Source organism: Leptonotus elevatus, chromosome 13 (genome assembly GCF_054856555.1).
Source record: "Leptonotus elevatus isolate MCC_2025b chromosome 13, RoL_Lele_1.0, whole genome shotgun sequence".
NCBI lineage: Eukaryota > Metazoa > Chordata > Actinopteri > Syngnathiformes > Syngnathidae > Leptonotus > Leptonotus elevatus.
In genome coordinates, this window is record NC_141251.1 from 12,380,531 (window position 1) to 12,397,361 (window position 16,831).

Consider the following 16,831-nt stretch of genomic DNA (forward strand, 5'->3'; position numbering starts at 1 on the left):
TGGAACAGCCAGCGTGAGGTGATGATGTCACAGACAGGTCATTAAAAGTGCTAAAAAAATACACAAACATCCATAAATCTGCCATTCTCAAATACAATGTTATTCGCTAGTATCTATCTATACATCGATTGATTACCTTTTAAAATAGTGTTAGATCCATATATGTCGTCCAGAAGACCAACAACAGGTCGATGATTGGATCGTAGGAGTATAAATATGCAGTAACTTGATGAAATTATAGTAATTTGTCACATTTAATTTAGTGCAGCCTGAAAATTTTACCTTCATGTAAACTAATTTCTTTGATTGCACAATTTTGGAATACAGGAAACCAGAGTAACTAGAAATCCATGCAAGCATGGCTCCACACAGGAAGCCCAGAGGCTGGATTTGAACCTACGATCTCTTAACTACGAGGCAGATGTCACCAGTCGTCGACCACGTCATTACAACATATCAAATTCAATTACCTGTAAATGCTTTTTTCCCCCACAGATTAAAACTGATTTGACTAGTCTCATTGTTTGAAAAGGACAAAAAATAATTTGTTTTCACCTATTAAAACATTTTGTGCCTTTACAACGGCCTATTTAAAATAAAAGCAAACGGTTTAATAATTTATTTTGGACCAACCTCTTGAAATAAGAAATTAGTCTACATGACGTTAAAAAATTCTAGTTGCACTAAATGAATTACTTACATCAGTCAAAGCTAATATTAGGTGTTCTGGGTTATCATAGTTCGTTTTTTTTTATTCATCTAATGTTTCTTCTTTTTTCCCCATTGTATATGATAAGACAGTCAAGTATGTGTTTCACACATACAGTAAAAGCGGTTGAAAAGTATTTTCCTTTGCTGTTCGACAAATAATAGAGCAATAGCACATGAGCTTTTTTGTCATTAACAGATGTTGAATGAGAATACTCTGTCCGCAAAAAAAGTGACAATTTGTCAGATTTAAAACCGTATTAAACACACAGCCATCTTGTGGCTGGTTAAGATGGAGTTTCCTGTGTGAAAATTACACGATGGGGATAATCAGGTAATGACCCTTTAAGCAGCAGATTTGCCTGGTTTAAGGCCGAGAGGTCATGTCAGAGAGAGGCCCCAGTGTTTCAGGACCCGAGGTTAAAACACAAGTCGTGGCCTTTGATCAAAGTTTTTAACTCTGTCCAATGTGTTTGACATGCAGGCTAGAAAGAAGACTGACAGTCACAGCTGTGGATCAAGATATTTGGATTTGAGCATATACGAAAAAAGAGCAACTGAAACCCCAAAAAACTGATTTCCCACTCTTTTTGGAGGCACGCCTCCCAGCTATTCTAGGTCTCACATGAACTTGAATTATAAAAAAAGTCTTGCCCCCACAACAATCCACCTCCATAGAACAAGAAATTAGCAAACGTTTTTGGGGTAAAATGACATAGTGGTTTGATAAGTAATAGTAGTAATAGATAGTAAAATATGTCCCTCTGAATGTTTTTTAAGCGTTGACCAACAGAAAATCCTTACTTGAGCTTTAACGTCTAAATTTCTTACAGGCATCTGGTTGTCACCATGGAGATTAAAAAGCAAAATGACTGTACTAGCAAAGATTTGTCAGAGCATGGAATTAACAACTGAAACATGGGTAACCTGTTATTGTGCCTTAGTTTAGTGGATGACCCAGTGCAACACCAACCAAGAGCATTCACTGCACGTCCAAATCACATGAACATTCCTCTTCATTAATTCACCATGTTCATCACAGTATGATGACTCAACAACTTATTGAGTAAAATATGAGGAACGGTGAAAAAACAAAAACAAAGCATCTATATTCAAGCTGGTCAAACCGAAATCAGCGAAAGTCGATCATTAAATAGCTCTAAATGGTCCTTTTAAAACGCCATCATAAAATGCTGAAAACAGTCCTTTGTGCGTGGAATGAAGCGAGCAGTCTGGCGCAGCTATTTAACCTGATCTAAAGCAAAGACACATTTTCACGAAATAAGAAGCATATGGCTTGACATTCAATTACACCTATTTTCTCTCCGGCTTACTCCTAACAAGAACCACTTGTTCCACGCTCCTATACTTGCTGAGGAATCATCCCGCTACACATCTTGGGCTGACCCTCAGAAGCTAGCCACCTAAAAGCAGCCCTCGTTCATAAACAGACCTTGAAGGGACATCAGACACACCGCAGGAACAGGATCACACAAAGTTTGCCTTGCAGGCATGCAACTAGAAAAAATGATGAGGAACACTCAACACTGACTCACTGCATTAAGTCGAGCATACTGCAGCTGGCTTACAGAAAATCTAAAAATAATAGCACTCAACTACAATTTTACCACTGATTATATTTGAAATATGAAATGAATAAAAACTCAATTATAGTATGATGATACATAGCATGAATATTTTTTTAACTTGGGTATAGATTTTTAATTTGAGATAACAGTTAGACATTGACCAAACGACAATAAACTCAGTATGTTGTTGATTAAAAAATAAGATGATCATCCAGTCCCCACAAATCTATTAAGTGAATGATTTCATAGGAAACTGAAAAATCCACACATGTGGCTTTCCATTCTCACACAACAACATTTTACTGCGTATTTATTTAATTGTGTTTAATGTCAAAAGTGGGTCGTAATAAAAGTCAATGAATGGGATCCAATGCTGCATCAAAAACTGCTCTTCAAAGAGAAAGCACATCAGAATGACTAATGACTTCACCCAGGCTCAAGTTAATGAGAGACAGCACCACAGAGGAGCGAGCAAGTCGAGGACAAAAAGTTCCTGGGATATGTTGCTGGCAGAGAATAGAGCCCAAAAGCTTCTTCTTTTTTTTTTTTAAAGGATAATTTAAGGAGATAAACAGATGATTTTCCACACAGTCGTATGGTAAATAATTTAGTTTCAAGTCAGTTTTTTGCTGACACAGTTGTTTCTACAGGAATACATACACAAATGGAATGAGGCCTTCTCCTGGGAGAAAAAAAACAAGGTTCTGCTGTATGTATGTATATCTTTGCTTGGACCATGATCTGTCAAAACTGATAGGATGTATAAGTGTTGGCAAAGATCTACTTGGAAGCACACATTTCCTGGTGTAGTCAAGTTGAAGCCTGTCCATCTGCACTGAAATCTGAGAGGGCATTTTTGAGCCTTGCGGGGGGGTTGACCTCGACTTCTCTCTGACCTTGTAACCTCACTTTGCTCCTTCATGGTCTTGATGTCCTCCAGCTGCCCAAGCCACCGTAACTCATGCCTGAGATTATGGGGCATAATCAAACACTGTCTACTTTATACTAACATTTCCAATATCTGCGTGGAGCCAAACCACAATAAAAAAATTTTTTTAAAGCACTTACACATTGGACATCATTGTATCTCATCAGTGGTCCTCAGATTGTTCATGATACAGGACAACACACATGACGAAGGTGCAACAGTGTCTTTTGAATTGACATTGATTCTATGTCAACAAAAAGGCACAACATTTTTGGGCTCATGCTGAGATTGAAAAAAAACCCATCAACTTCCCAAAATTTTAACATAAACCAAATATAACCGAACCACACATGAAAAAAAATCTTTGCAGTAGCGGACGGTTGGATGACTATAAATCCATAGTATCCCCCATGGTTTTCCTATGGTGGATGTCCAAGACACTTTGCCAAAAAAGTAGTCGTAGTAGTAGTTCCTTGGGTTTCCATTCCGTTATTAAGTAGCAAACAAAATAAGGTACAGCATATTGCCTTAAATCAATCCAAACACATTAGAGGGACCCAAAGGATTCCAATGAACACATCTGTAAAAGGAAAAAAGTGTTTACTGGCGGGTGTTTGAGGCCCACGGCTGTGTGAGGCTCCGGTCTGGTGTCTGGCAACATATTCTGTAAATGGCTCCCACCATTTACGTGCACAAGGGAGCCCACTCATGTTTAATGCCTTTTGAACAAGTTCAGCGTTATGGAAAGAGTAACTGTGCCAGAAAAGAAGATCAAACAAAAGGAGGAAAAGCTGCAGGACATCCACTCTTTTACTTGGAAGAGATGAGAAACATTGATTTAGGTCTACGAATAGTTCGCTCGCCTAAATCGTTAATAGCCTCATAAAATACAGATGTCTTGTCAAGTTGTGTCCAGGCGGGCTTTTCTAGGAATCACATAAAAGTATAACTTCACTCTAGGGCGAATGTGGATTTTCACCATTTGATCCATTTGAGGAAATATGAGTGTAATGATGACTCAAGTGACGGTAACTTTAAGATAGAGTGACAACAAACAAAAGCTATCAGATCAAACACTATCGGACTCCGGCAATAGTGGTGTACTTTGGGTGTTCATTTTTATTTTGGACATAAACTAATGCACAAGGGCCATCATAAACATATACCTCGTGAAACCACTCCTCAGAACCATTAGAAATGCAACAACTGATTGACTCATTGACAAAGTGATTGATTATCAAAGTAATCAACAATTATTGTGATAATCAATGAATTTTTTGTTAAGCCAGGTCTCTAAATGGTTAACTAAAATCCTTGGAATTTCAGCCTCTCCACAGTAAATGTTCTCAGATTCCTGTAATCCTCCACGAAAGCAGTTGGATTATCTTTGTTTTTGCAAATATCCGTGTTTACTTTAAACAGTGATCAACATTTTTGCAACTTTTTCTACTCAACATGTACATTGTACATTTTCTGCACTTTCAATTTGAAATAATATCCTGCTTTTGAATAAAGGAAGGAAATTTAAAGTAATATTTTTTGTAATCCGATTCATTGATTAACTGAAAAAAAAATCATCATATTAATTGATTATTACAATAATCGTTGCGACCCCACTTGGACATTCACGCATTGTAGATGAAAAAGCATCTGGTTATTAACGTGACAAGTGCTCTTGATAAAGATGCTTGAAGTTCAAATTGAAGTCATTAATGTAACTATATTATTATCACCAAATGTGCCACAAAAAGCCCCCCCCCCCGCCCCCGCAGAAACGTTGCTGCGGCAGCCCTGCTATTAACAAGTACGGGAATCATGTTTCCCCTTAGTAGCACGCCACCACCGATGTAAATCTTCAGAAAAGTGCCAGGGAGGATGAAAAAAAAAGAGAGAAAGGACCCGGGGCTCATATGTCACCTGACCTCGATTTAAGATGGAGCCCCTGTGGTTGCTGAAGTCAAGGGGGTTTTAAGCTAGCCTTTTCTTAGCTTTACGAGAGATGACAAACTAGGAGGAACATGCACAAAAAGGCAGAATAAGACGAATCCATAATGACTAAAAAGGGCAAATAATTATGGCGCAAAACTTCAAGCAGTAAAACATAATAACAAACATGTTATGTGGAGCGGCTCACAAAAATTGCACTGAACACTCGCAAAATTGACTAGAAAGAAACCTTAGGAAATATGCCACACATTTTGTGGGATGGAATGATTAATTCATGCCATTGCATGCAAGCTATTCAAAAACATCGACCAGGGGCATTGATGATTTTTACACATTAACCATTTTTAAAGTGTTGAAAATAGCTTGAGAACAAATCTATTAACACTCTTGAATGCACCACTGTCTGAGAAATTTTGTAAAACTCAACTCGTAATTTTTTGTTTTGTGCATGTAAGAAAATGACAGAAAAAAATATTAGATTAAAGCAATATAGCAACCACCATTACTAAACACTTAGGTTTCTACACACAGTGAACTACACTGACCACCTCACCGCCAACTGCTCTGCTGTGGCCACACACACCAAAGCCAACAAATGCTAAAGCCACACACACAAGATTCTACCCTGCATGGTGTAAGTGTGCATTGACATTTTTTTTTTATAAATTCCTGAGGCAGTGAGGGCTCTGTGTGTCCGCCGGTTTTGAGCTCCCATCTGCACCGCAGGAAGCCAACAGCAAAACACACCGCCGCCATCTCCTGCGCCTGCTGTCAGCCAGACCCACTAAGAGACCACAGCTTGTGCCTTACATTCTGACCACACACACACACACACACACACACACACACACACACACACACACACACACACACACACACACACACACACACACACACACACACACACACACACACACACACACACACACACACACACACACACACACACACACACACACACACACACACACACACACACACACACACACACACACACACACACACACACACACACACACACACACACACACACACACACACACACACACACACACACACACACACACACACACACACACACACCTCTGGCCACATGGTTCACACTGAGGAAGTCGATGCTATGGCCTTTTGACTAGACTTGGACCTGGATGAAGGTACACAGGGATGGTGAAAACCGAACCGTGTGGAACAAAGAGGACCTGATGGAGATCCCCATCCGCTGTGACGTAACATGGGGAAAAAACATGCACAACAATATCTATACTTCCTGTGCTATCTGAGCCAAGAGGGGCAACCAGGAAGCATTCATGTCAGACACAACACTTTAGCATCTTTCATCACCTCAACTGAGGACAGGAAATGTTGTCCTGAGCTCCAGCACCTGCACAGACCACTCCATTGTATTATGTTTGTCCACTGCAGGAATTTAACCTGGTGCTACTGATGAAACTTAAGGATTTAATGCATCACCCAAAATAGGCTTATGCTGATGAACAAAATCGAAAAAAAAAAAATCCAGTGCCATCTGATGTGCAAATATTTATTGATTAATCGTAAATAGCGAAAATCAGGGCATAACTGATTTTACACTTGTCTATAGTCAGGTTGGGCAATAAATTGAATTCATTTGATTAAGTAGTCATTTTAAAAATCAAATCCCATTGACATAAATAAATGGTTTTTTCTTCTTCTGGACTATTAATAGTTGTTAATCTGAAATTTTGTTAATCTGAAATTCTGTTTATCCAAACGTGATTGTGAGTTGTAATTTTGCACAAGATGCAGAATACCGGATGTGTTGTTTGTGGCATTTAAGCACAAGCTATGAATGTAAAGTTTACGTAAAAAATGATTTAAAATGAGTATACAGTACATTATTGTTGTCTGAACATTTGTCACAGGAATTATTTTTGAATAAATGAAAATTTAAAAACATGTTTGTCTGGTTTATAACCTAGATTACAATTCCTAATCATCCAGAATGATAAAAAAAAAAGAGAGAGAGAGAGAGATTGAATTTTTGGGCCATATCACCCAGCCCTAGTCTACAGATAACGACCACGGCAAAGCACTGCATTGACACTCCTCGACTTAGTTCAAGGTAGTTCCTTTGCATCAGGATGCCACATGATAACTCCAAAACTTGGCAGGGCAGAAGGTCATCCTTTTAAAAACAGCTTTTGGGACCACACAGCATTATTTTTCCTTCATGGAAGTACTCACTTGTATGCCTCAAAAAGCAGACAAAAACACACACACACACAAAAACAGAACCTTTCTAAATATTCATGATAACCGACAAACTGACTAGTTGGTAGCACTTGCTTGCATAAAACCATATCCATAGTACATACAATAACAATGTGTATAAGCATTATGTAAATTGTACATTTCCATTATTTTGGCTACAGAAGTGAAAAAGGATGGAGAGAAGAATGCAAGACAAACAGGAAGCACCTTTGTATGCAAGATGGGCAATCATAACAGCCTTTTTTTTTTAAGAAAAAAATCCCCAAACGAAGCAACATGAATTAGTTTTCCTGGTTCTGTAGGATTCAGCTGAATGCATATACAATGAGCGCTCATTTGGAAGCAAAAGACGATGAGTTTGGATATGAAAGCGGCCAGAAAGTGGCCCAAAAAACACCCGCCATCTGCTTTCGATGTGCCAGAACTTAACACACACTCCGAGGGAGGCGTAAATTCAGCAAAGCCGAAAGCGGGCCAATGTTTAAAGGGATCCACTCCATGGCATGGTTTGTGAAGCTAGAGCGAACAAATTGAATGGAAGCTGTGGAAGGTGAAACAGAGTGCAAGACGTGCCATGGTGAGAGTAGAGGATGAGGCCAGGGAGCTTGTTGCACAGAATTAAAAGCACAAAAAAAGAAATAACACGGTGGCTAATGAGCTTCTTTCTCTGCTGTAGTAATTACTTTTGACAAATGGAGAACAATGCTGGACATAATGTGCCAATGCTGCAGATACGTATAATGGCCAGAAGCACAACGGCTTAAACTTGGCCAATTAAACAAGGCAATACATTAAATACATGTGTGTGTCTCAGTGATCACAACCACTATTGAGCCTGAAGTACTGTACACTCATTAGTATAAGTATGTATAGTCATTATGATCATGTACAGTATTAACTTCATGTTAATTTAAGAGTCATTGCGCACACTGATTTGTGCGAGGGAACTCGAAAGGTGCAACTACGATTAAGATGAATGTATCGTGTGCTGAGGAAATGGGGTGGGAGGGCTCAGGGAAAATCTAACCACAAGAATTTAAGCAGTTTCACAGAATGTTGGGACTTTTAAGCTGTAAATAGTATAAAAGCAAGGTTTCCAACAAGCCCCCCCCACACCCCCACCCCCCACACACAAACAATAATTCAGACCAACTGCAGTGTTTTGTTCAAAGACTTAAAACGCTCCAGCCAGCAAAGGCTGAAGTACAAAACCAAAGCAGGCCTTTGTTTTCTCTCCCTAACAGCCGTTTCAGAAGAGACGTTGAACATAAAATCACATCAAGGCGCAGTAGAAATGTGAGCTAGTTGATTTGAGCAAAATACGCTGAGCTGTTCCATGTCTTACTCTCGCAGGGCAACGGACTGAGACAAGCGTCGCTTTTCAGGGCGAGTCCAACAAAGACAAGTGACCTAAAAAGATATAAAAGGTCTTTAAAAAAAACAAAAAAAACAGCTGCACTCTGGAACTCGGTTGATATTCAAAATGTGTGAGTGAACATGAAATCATTTATTCACACCCCGACTACCTGTGATGGTAAAACCAAGAGTGAAAGACTCTGCTGGCGCCCAAACTAAGCTGTGCAGTCAACTCATGACGTTTTCATGTCATTATTATAGTATTTAACTGCTCTTCATCTATGAATAATTGGTACCATATACCACGAGTGCCAATCAACTGCAAAAACTGAGCTAAATTGGTGACATGCATAGGAATGAGATCAAACAAAAGCTTTTTCTAAATGCAAGAAAACATGCAAGCTTCATGAGAAGTATACGTCTAAACAAGACCATACCTAACTCAAAAGGGAAGTCAACCCCAAACAATTACTTACGATAAAATGCTCGATGCAGCCCCACTAGTCTAAACACAGCACTGTTGTGTTTGTGGACTCTGAGTTGACTGGAAATGACATCACAGTTGCTCGGGGCTCATGTAACGACCACTCATGGTTCACCCGTTTCCTGAGTTTAGTAATGTGACGTCGGCAAGCTGACTTGGATTTTTAATCATTTACACTTGTAGCTGACTTTGCATCTGTTGGCAGCATATTCCATTTGTGTGCAGCATAACAGCTAAATGCTGCTTCACCAGATTTGCTTGCTTACTATGGGAATGCTGAAAAATATTCCCACATATGTTATTCGGATTTGGACAACTCTTTAGTACAAATATTGACTACTAATCATTGTCAAATTATTTCACAAATAATACTTTTTGTAATTTTCACATAATTTATCTTTCAATTTACTTCATAAGCATTCAACTATTAGCATTCAGCTTTCAGCATTTCCACGCCATTTCTGCAGAAATTGCACTTAGTCTAGTATTCAATTAGCATTGATTTAATGTTCGGGACCTAAACCATTCAGTAATTTATAGAATAGCATAACTTAAATACTTTTTTTTTTCTTTAACAGCTGACTGGGAGCTAGTGTAAAGACTTCAGGACAGGAGTAATATGTTCTGGATCTTTATATTCTGGTCAAAACTGGAGCTGCAGCTGTTTTAAACCAGAGTGAAGTACAACTTCATCACATCTTCACTCGCAGAAACTGCCCTCAATTTATCTGTCAATGTGGCACATGCAACAGACACATCGCTAAACACAAATACCCCCCGGGCCAGTGGTTAGCCGCTTGACCCTGTGCACTTGGGAGATCAAACAAAGTTAAAGGTCCTTCCAATTAAACACCAGTGGCCTTTTCACTCGGTTTAAATCTGCTGGTGTGGCGGGCCGATTGAGAGGTGCTCCGGTGTCACTCTGCCTGTGGCCCGTTGCTATGATGAGTTCATTCAGCCTCGGCACACAAAGAGTTAATGGCTGCCGGGATTATGCAATGACAGCCAGACGCCTTTCTCTTCTCCTGCTGTCCTTTATTCCTACCCTCTAATGGTCGGGCGCCAAATTCAGCATTCCTGCACGTTTGGATCTGGAGCATTTGAATGCAACGGCGGTGCCGCGGCATGCTTGGCATCGGCGCGGGAACAAAACAAGAATTGTGTTGCGCTGTGAGGAGACTCACACCTGCCCTGCAGGAAGGCGTTGTCGTAAAGATTTACAGCAGTGCGTGATATCCGGAGGGGGTCAAACTAGTAAAAACATCAGTGGTAATCGTGTCTGAAGAGAACCTGATATGATGTTATCTATAATAGTGGCGAAATTGTCCAGAAACAGCAGATTAGGCGTTTCTATGGCAAGAGACTGCCTCTGATAACATTATGAGAGAAAATACAGAGCTTAGCTTTGTGTCTTTGTCTGAGGTCCTAGGTCACTTTGGCATGCACGTCTGTAAGACGAAAATGATTATATGAAAATGTGCAACTTTTTTATTTTATGCTTAGCCAAGACACACCACCAGAGCGTGAACTGAGGAAAATGTACAAGGCTACACTTAGAGCCACAGAATCCATAAAGAAGAGAAGAAAAACCCAAGCAACCACAGAGTAGTAGATGTAGTGTGGAGCTTGTAGACAAAAGCTACAGATCGCATGCCAAGCGTAGCTCAAGTTCCCTCTGTAAAGAAGAGGTTATCTGGTCAGCTTGAGTGTGGATGACGACTTGCAGCCGAGGAGGCCAATGAGGGGAAAGCGTGTGGTGTGAGGAGATTCCTGAAACATCTGACAAACGATTTTGATTCACACTGTCAGATTGCTGCTAATGTAACACTACGCTTATTTATCGATTGTGGATGAATTTTGCAGTTGTGTAGAAATGCATGGCCTTGTGCTGAGAGTGCCATTTCTGATGTTTTGGTAACCTTAATCAGCTACATAAGACAAAATATTACAAACACTACTCAATATACAACCACAATAATTGAAATGCTGCTGAACAAATTCCTCTCTGGCATTTATTAAGGGTATATATGCCATATCCACCCTGAATGGAGAATATCCGCAATATTGAGATCATAAAAACACACACTTATTGAAACCCACAGTGAATGTATTTGAACACAAAAAAATTGCAAGCAGTGGTCAATCAAAAACCTCTCCATAGAGACAATGCTTGGCTTCCCGTTCTGTGACCTTCAGTTGGTCAGTTATTTTTTGTGCTTCTCAGACGGGTTGTGACTGAGTGTGAAGATAAATTAATTGTGTGTTTTTACACACTTGGCCAAGAGACCTGATTCTAGACGAATAGTCTGTTCAACTTCTAGTGAGGGAATTACGCACATATTAAGCATACCGTAAGAACCCTTTAAAAAAAAAATCGCTTAAAAAAAATGAAATAGTAGGGTTGCGATTGATGAACCGCGATATAGCTTGTAAAGACTTATGTTGCCATTATTTCTTATGAGAAAAAAAAAGTTTACATTTGTTTGTTTCTTGGCAGTAAGAAGAAAAGCGTTTTTTAGGACTTTGCTGAATTATGAAGATGATGACGTACAATCACGGCTGGAAAGTAGTAACAGCAAGCTAGAAGAAAAATAAATAGCTAAAGCAGAGAACATTAAACAGCGCTACAAAGACGGCTGAGGTGGAGGGTGCAAGTCAGACAGGAGACAGGGCTGCAAGCAGGCACTGAGTCAATAAACAACACAGATCTTTCCAGACAAGACTGGCAACAACAGAGCCAAAGAGACCCGCAACCGCATAGGAAGGAGCGCTCTACAAGGCCCGACTCTAATCACAACCACAGGATCCAGAGCCAGCACAAAATCCAGAGCGTACATTTTCTCACACACCCACACGGGTCATTAGGTGCAGTAATCATCATTTAAAGCGAGCCCGCTTGGCCGTTGCACTCACTTTGTTGCCCACTGAGAGCAAAAGCCATCATGAACTGAGGCTTTCTTTGCCGCAGAGATTTGATCTTACGCAAAATAATGTGCCAGGAATTGTACAGCGTCGAGAAGATTAACCACCACACATTACACGCATCCATTTCTTTTTATAAGTCCACCAACTTTGAAAAGGAAAGGAAAATATTCCAAAAATTAAGCACTGATTATTTTTTTAAGGTAAAAACTATCGGGCCAAAAATACGCAAACTCGGCTCTTTGAATCTGAATGTTTACCTTGCTGTGAAGGTGCCTTGTGTGGTCGTAAACGACCTTTTTGAGCATCAAATGAAGGCAAGATGCGAGCATTACTGCCCGTTCAAACTCGGGCTCAAATGGAGGCGTGCTTGATTAAAGGTTGAGGACACACACTGTGCCTTTCGGGCTCCATTACTCCTTGAAAAGAAACTCACTTAACCAAGCTCAACATCCTTAAAGACCAAAGACCTGGATTGAGTTCAAGGTCACAGACTGGAGGGAAGAGGGCGGCAAATAGGAGACAGGCACGCATCAGTTTCAAAATGACAAGAAACCCAAATCTGAGAAAGCGGGCCATCATGATTAGAGCGGGTGCAAGAGGATCCTCCCCTGTGGGAGCGAATCCGTCATAATGGGGTGAGTGCACGCTGCACGTGAAAAGAAGTCGACTCACAAGTTCAAAAAAGGTTTCATCTCAACCCGAATAAACACTGGTGATAAATGACCAGAAACACGAGCCGCCCAAGACCTTCAGAATTCCTCCCCCATCCTCACATTCCGTGCAAACGTTGCGATATGCACAAGCAGATCTTATTATTCACATCTATTCAGCGGGTTCTTTCTGTTACGCTCTTTGTTTTGTTGTCACGCTCAGGACCTCAAGTGGAACTCGCCCGCCTCACTAGAACGCTGATCCCTGCCTCGGATAAAGCACGATTTAAGCGACTTCCATTTTGGAGTGCAGGTTGACCACGAAACAAGCAGCAGCAAGACAGCAATTTGTTGTGCCGTTTTCGCTCGAATTACACAATATCATCATAAGGAGAAGCACATCATATCCGTTTTACATCAAGTGCAATACTCTGAAAGACAATAAGTTGTAAAGTCCCACGTGATAGATTTTAAAATAATCATCTCATAACATTAAAAAGGGCATTTGCATCAGCATTTTTCTTCACCCTTAGCGCCCCCACCCCATTGCAAATTTTCATTTAAAAATTACAAATACTAGACAATACTACGGATACCACTCATTTTAAATACATGACATATAATTTTAAAGAAAGACCTAGGCATTTTTCCTTATAATTGCATGAAATAAATGGCAATTTTCTATTCTTGTAAGTTTCTAGTTATAAAAGAGCGGATGATACTGGCATCATTCTAGGGCTGCTCGATTATGAAGAAAATATCAATCACAATTATTTTGGTAATAATTGAAATCACAATTTGGACGAGCATTTATTTTTTTGTGCAAAACAAGAAATCTAAAGAATTTTTTTTTAAGATAAATACATTTATTTGAAACACTATAACTATGCAAGTTCCTTTTGGATGAAACAAAATTTATTAAAAGTTTTCAAAAAAGGTGCAAATGCATAAATTTAAACAACTCAAATGAAAAACCTCTTATCTTAATTTTTACGATTATGCTGATTTTGTAATTGTGGAGTGTAATAATAGAAATTGTAATTGAATTTCGATGAATTGCACAGCCACCGTCGTGGGTGCCGATACCAATATTCCACTTCCATGTAATAAGCAATAGCAGATAAATTCTGGACACTTTGTTCCGGCTTTGGTATGTCATTGTTGCAAGATCTTTATATAAAAGAGGCTTGATATTAATTTGGAGCAAACGGAAATGCGGGCAGTAAGTTCAATGTGGAGACACAAAGGTGAATATCTGGCGCGTCAATTCATAAAATGAGTACCCATGGTTGGAAAATTGGATTTAAACAGGACCTCATGATGACATAAGGAGGAGGGCAGTAGTAACGGATAGGTGAAAAGGGGTGAAGCGTGGACAGCCGATAAACGTTTCAGACCCACTGCAATATGTGCGTAAACCACACAACTGACTAGAAATGTGGCATGTGTTTTGTGGCCAATGATGATGCCATTTATGCTCCTAAGATTTAAAAAGATTAAAAATAAATTAAATAGGACATTCATAAAATGGCCATAGCCCCCCCTCGATGTCACGACGGTACCTGGCTTGGCTCTATTCATGCATCTTGTAAACAGCCGCCGGCTCCCCCGCTACCACGCACACAGAGCTCACATTCATCCCAAAGTGGGCACCCCGAGGAGGATGGCGGGGGGGCGACAGGCATACTTTAACTTAAGAGGACACTCAGCCATTTTGCAAATGCAAAGTGCGATGCGTCATGTTTGGCGCTCATGCGGGGCTCTGTTAAAAGTGACCATTTTGATACAATAAGCAGTTTGATGGCACAAGTCGTATTCGCTTCTTTTATCACAAGCAAGGAAGCCAACGCATCAAGGCCAAATACGATCATACCTGCCATTATGAATGGCACTCATAAAGTCTGAGACACTTCCATCACGCATACGCCGAATTTGATCATGAGAAATGGCGTCTCCAGTGTGTTGTGAGAGCACGCAAAATAAGCACAGGGAATACATTTAAGTCACTGTGAGGCTGCACTCAGTGATGCGTGGATGCCTGCTCTCATCCTGCATTTCCATGCTTATAATCGCAACCGTAAAAACATCAAGTCCGACGTGACGACAGCCTCTTCCACTTTCTTCTACCTGAGTTGCCGTGTTCGACTGTGGACAAATCAGAATTCCATTAAGGCACGCGAGTGAGATAATCGGCCATTTTGAAGGAATAGGGATTCCCTACAGAGTGGGGGAGCGCAAACACCCCTCCCCCAACAAATTACAGTAAAATTTACTTTAAATTGGAGTGAGATACTGATTTCATGCGTTGAAGAGGAAGAAAAGCAGTGGAATATGCTATCCTCTTATTTTAAGTATTAGTTTTATATTGAGCTAACCTATTGTCAACGTAACAGCACAGTGTTTTAAAATCTTGTGGCACAAAGCCCAACATGAAACTCCACAGCTCACTTCTACATAGTTCCTTGGCAGCAAGATGCCACAAGATGACAACAAAGCAAGATATACAAGACAGGACCTCTTGTCTGAGCCCCAAAACAGCAATATTGAGTGAACCTTCCAGCGAATAACTGAGAATAGATTCCAAACACAATCTGCGAATCGGTGAATAAAGTGGCGAATCATAGGGGAACACTGCAACACCTTAAAGCAGTGATTCCCAAGCACTTTGCTGTAGCACATCAGTGGATATCAACATCACTCAATTTTACAAATTTGGCACGGAAATGAGGTATTTACTAAATATTTATACCTAAGCAAAGTATAGTGAGACTGAGGCAGAAAAATAAAATGCTAGTTTTTCCATTAAATAACAAAATGGCCAACCTGGCCTATTTCTATCCACTTTCCGTACACAGTACACACACACAAACAAAATCTTTTTTACGTGGGCTCAATAAAGGTTGGGAAACGATGCTTTGAAGAAACCGAGAGAGCAGAGTTTGAGGACAGGTAACTCTATTTTTCGGTTTAATTGATGTTAGTTTGTGCATGGAAAGTGTATAATCCAGTAGTATTGAGTTAATTTACCAACCTTGTAAACAGATGATACCGAGGGCGTACAGCGGGTCTGTTCGGAGTCTTCTCCCGCCCTCCCCGCGTCGATTCTCGGCCTCTGTTGTTAGATCCATGTCCTGATCCTGGAGCTCGGCAGCTCCCTGGTGCTTCTCTCCAGAGTCGTGAACCGTGACTGTCGTCGAATCGATCCGTGAGGGTCAAATGACCGCAGTTACCTGCTGAGGTCCCCGTTGGATCCGGACTTTATAGAGTTCACCTGGTGGTCGTTGAGGTTGACTAGCGGGAATAAGGCATGCGGGGACGGGTCGCTCGCTTCCCAGGCCGGACAAACAAGAGCACACAAGGAGCGCACTTGACTGAAGACGCGCCGAAAGTTTTTCAAGCGAACCTAAAAAGTTCTAGTAACGAAGAGCGGCTATATACTCATGCAGTGGTGTTTCATTACAAGCCGGCGTTCCCTCCTGCCTGGTCCAGAGACGCCGACCACCAAGCCGCTCGAGTCTTCCCCGAGAGGGAGTTTGTTTCGCTCCGTCCCGTCCGCGTTGTTTCCAAGTTGGCTTCCTCCCACTCGCCGAGTGATTGTGTTTGTACAAGTGAGTGAAACTCGCAATAGTGATATACTCCTTTTCCTGTAGGGATTTTCAAAATAAACGTTCGACTAAGCTTATATTTGACCGTTAATTACAATTAAATATGCCTCAGTTGATCACTAACATTTTACACAAATTGGACATGTTTTATTATTAAACTCAAACTTATACCGTGTTGTAAAAAAATCGTGTACCCTTAAATTTTACTATAATACGACGACGTATAAATCAGTTATATTAGTTCACTTCTAGTAATTGTAATTTGAAAGGAATACACTAATCATTCACGCGTTTGTAAGTATTTGGGACGTTTACTTGGCATTTATTTATTGTTACAACTTCCGGTACCGGCCCTTACAAAAAACGAGACAACATTGCCACCTGCTGGT

General features: G+C 40.4%; 1 protein-coding gene across 1 annotated transcript in view; it reads right to left on the minus strand.

The window, feature by feature from the left end:
• Positions 1-16,418, minus strand: part of ptk7b (protein tyrosine kinase 7b) — a 64,422-nt gene extending 48,004 nt beyond the window's left edge. The window contains exon 1 of the mRNA XM_086093752.1: positions 15,869-16,418. Coding sequence (XP_085949878.1) covers positions 15,869-15,965 — 97 coding nt within the window. The 5' untranslated portion in view covers positions 15,966-16,418. The remainder of the gene's footprint in view (positions 1-15,868) is intronic.
• Positions 16,419-16,831: the final 413 nt, after the last annotated feature.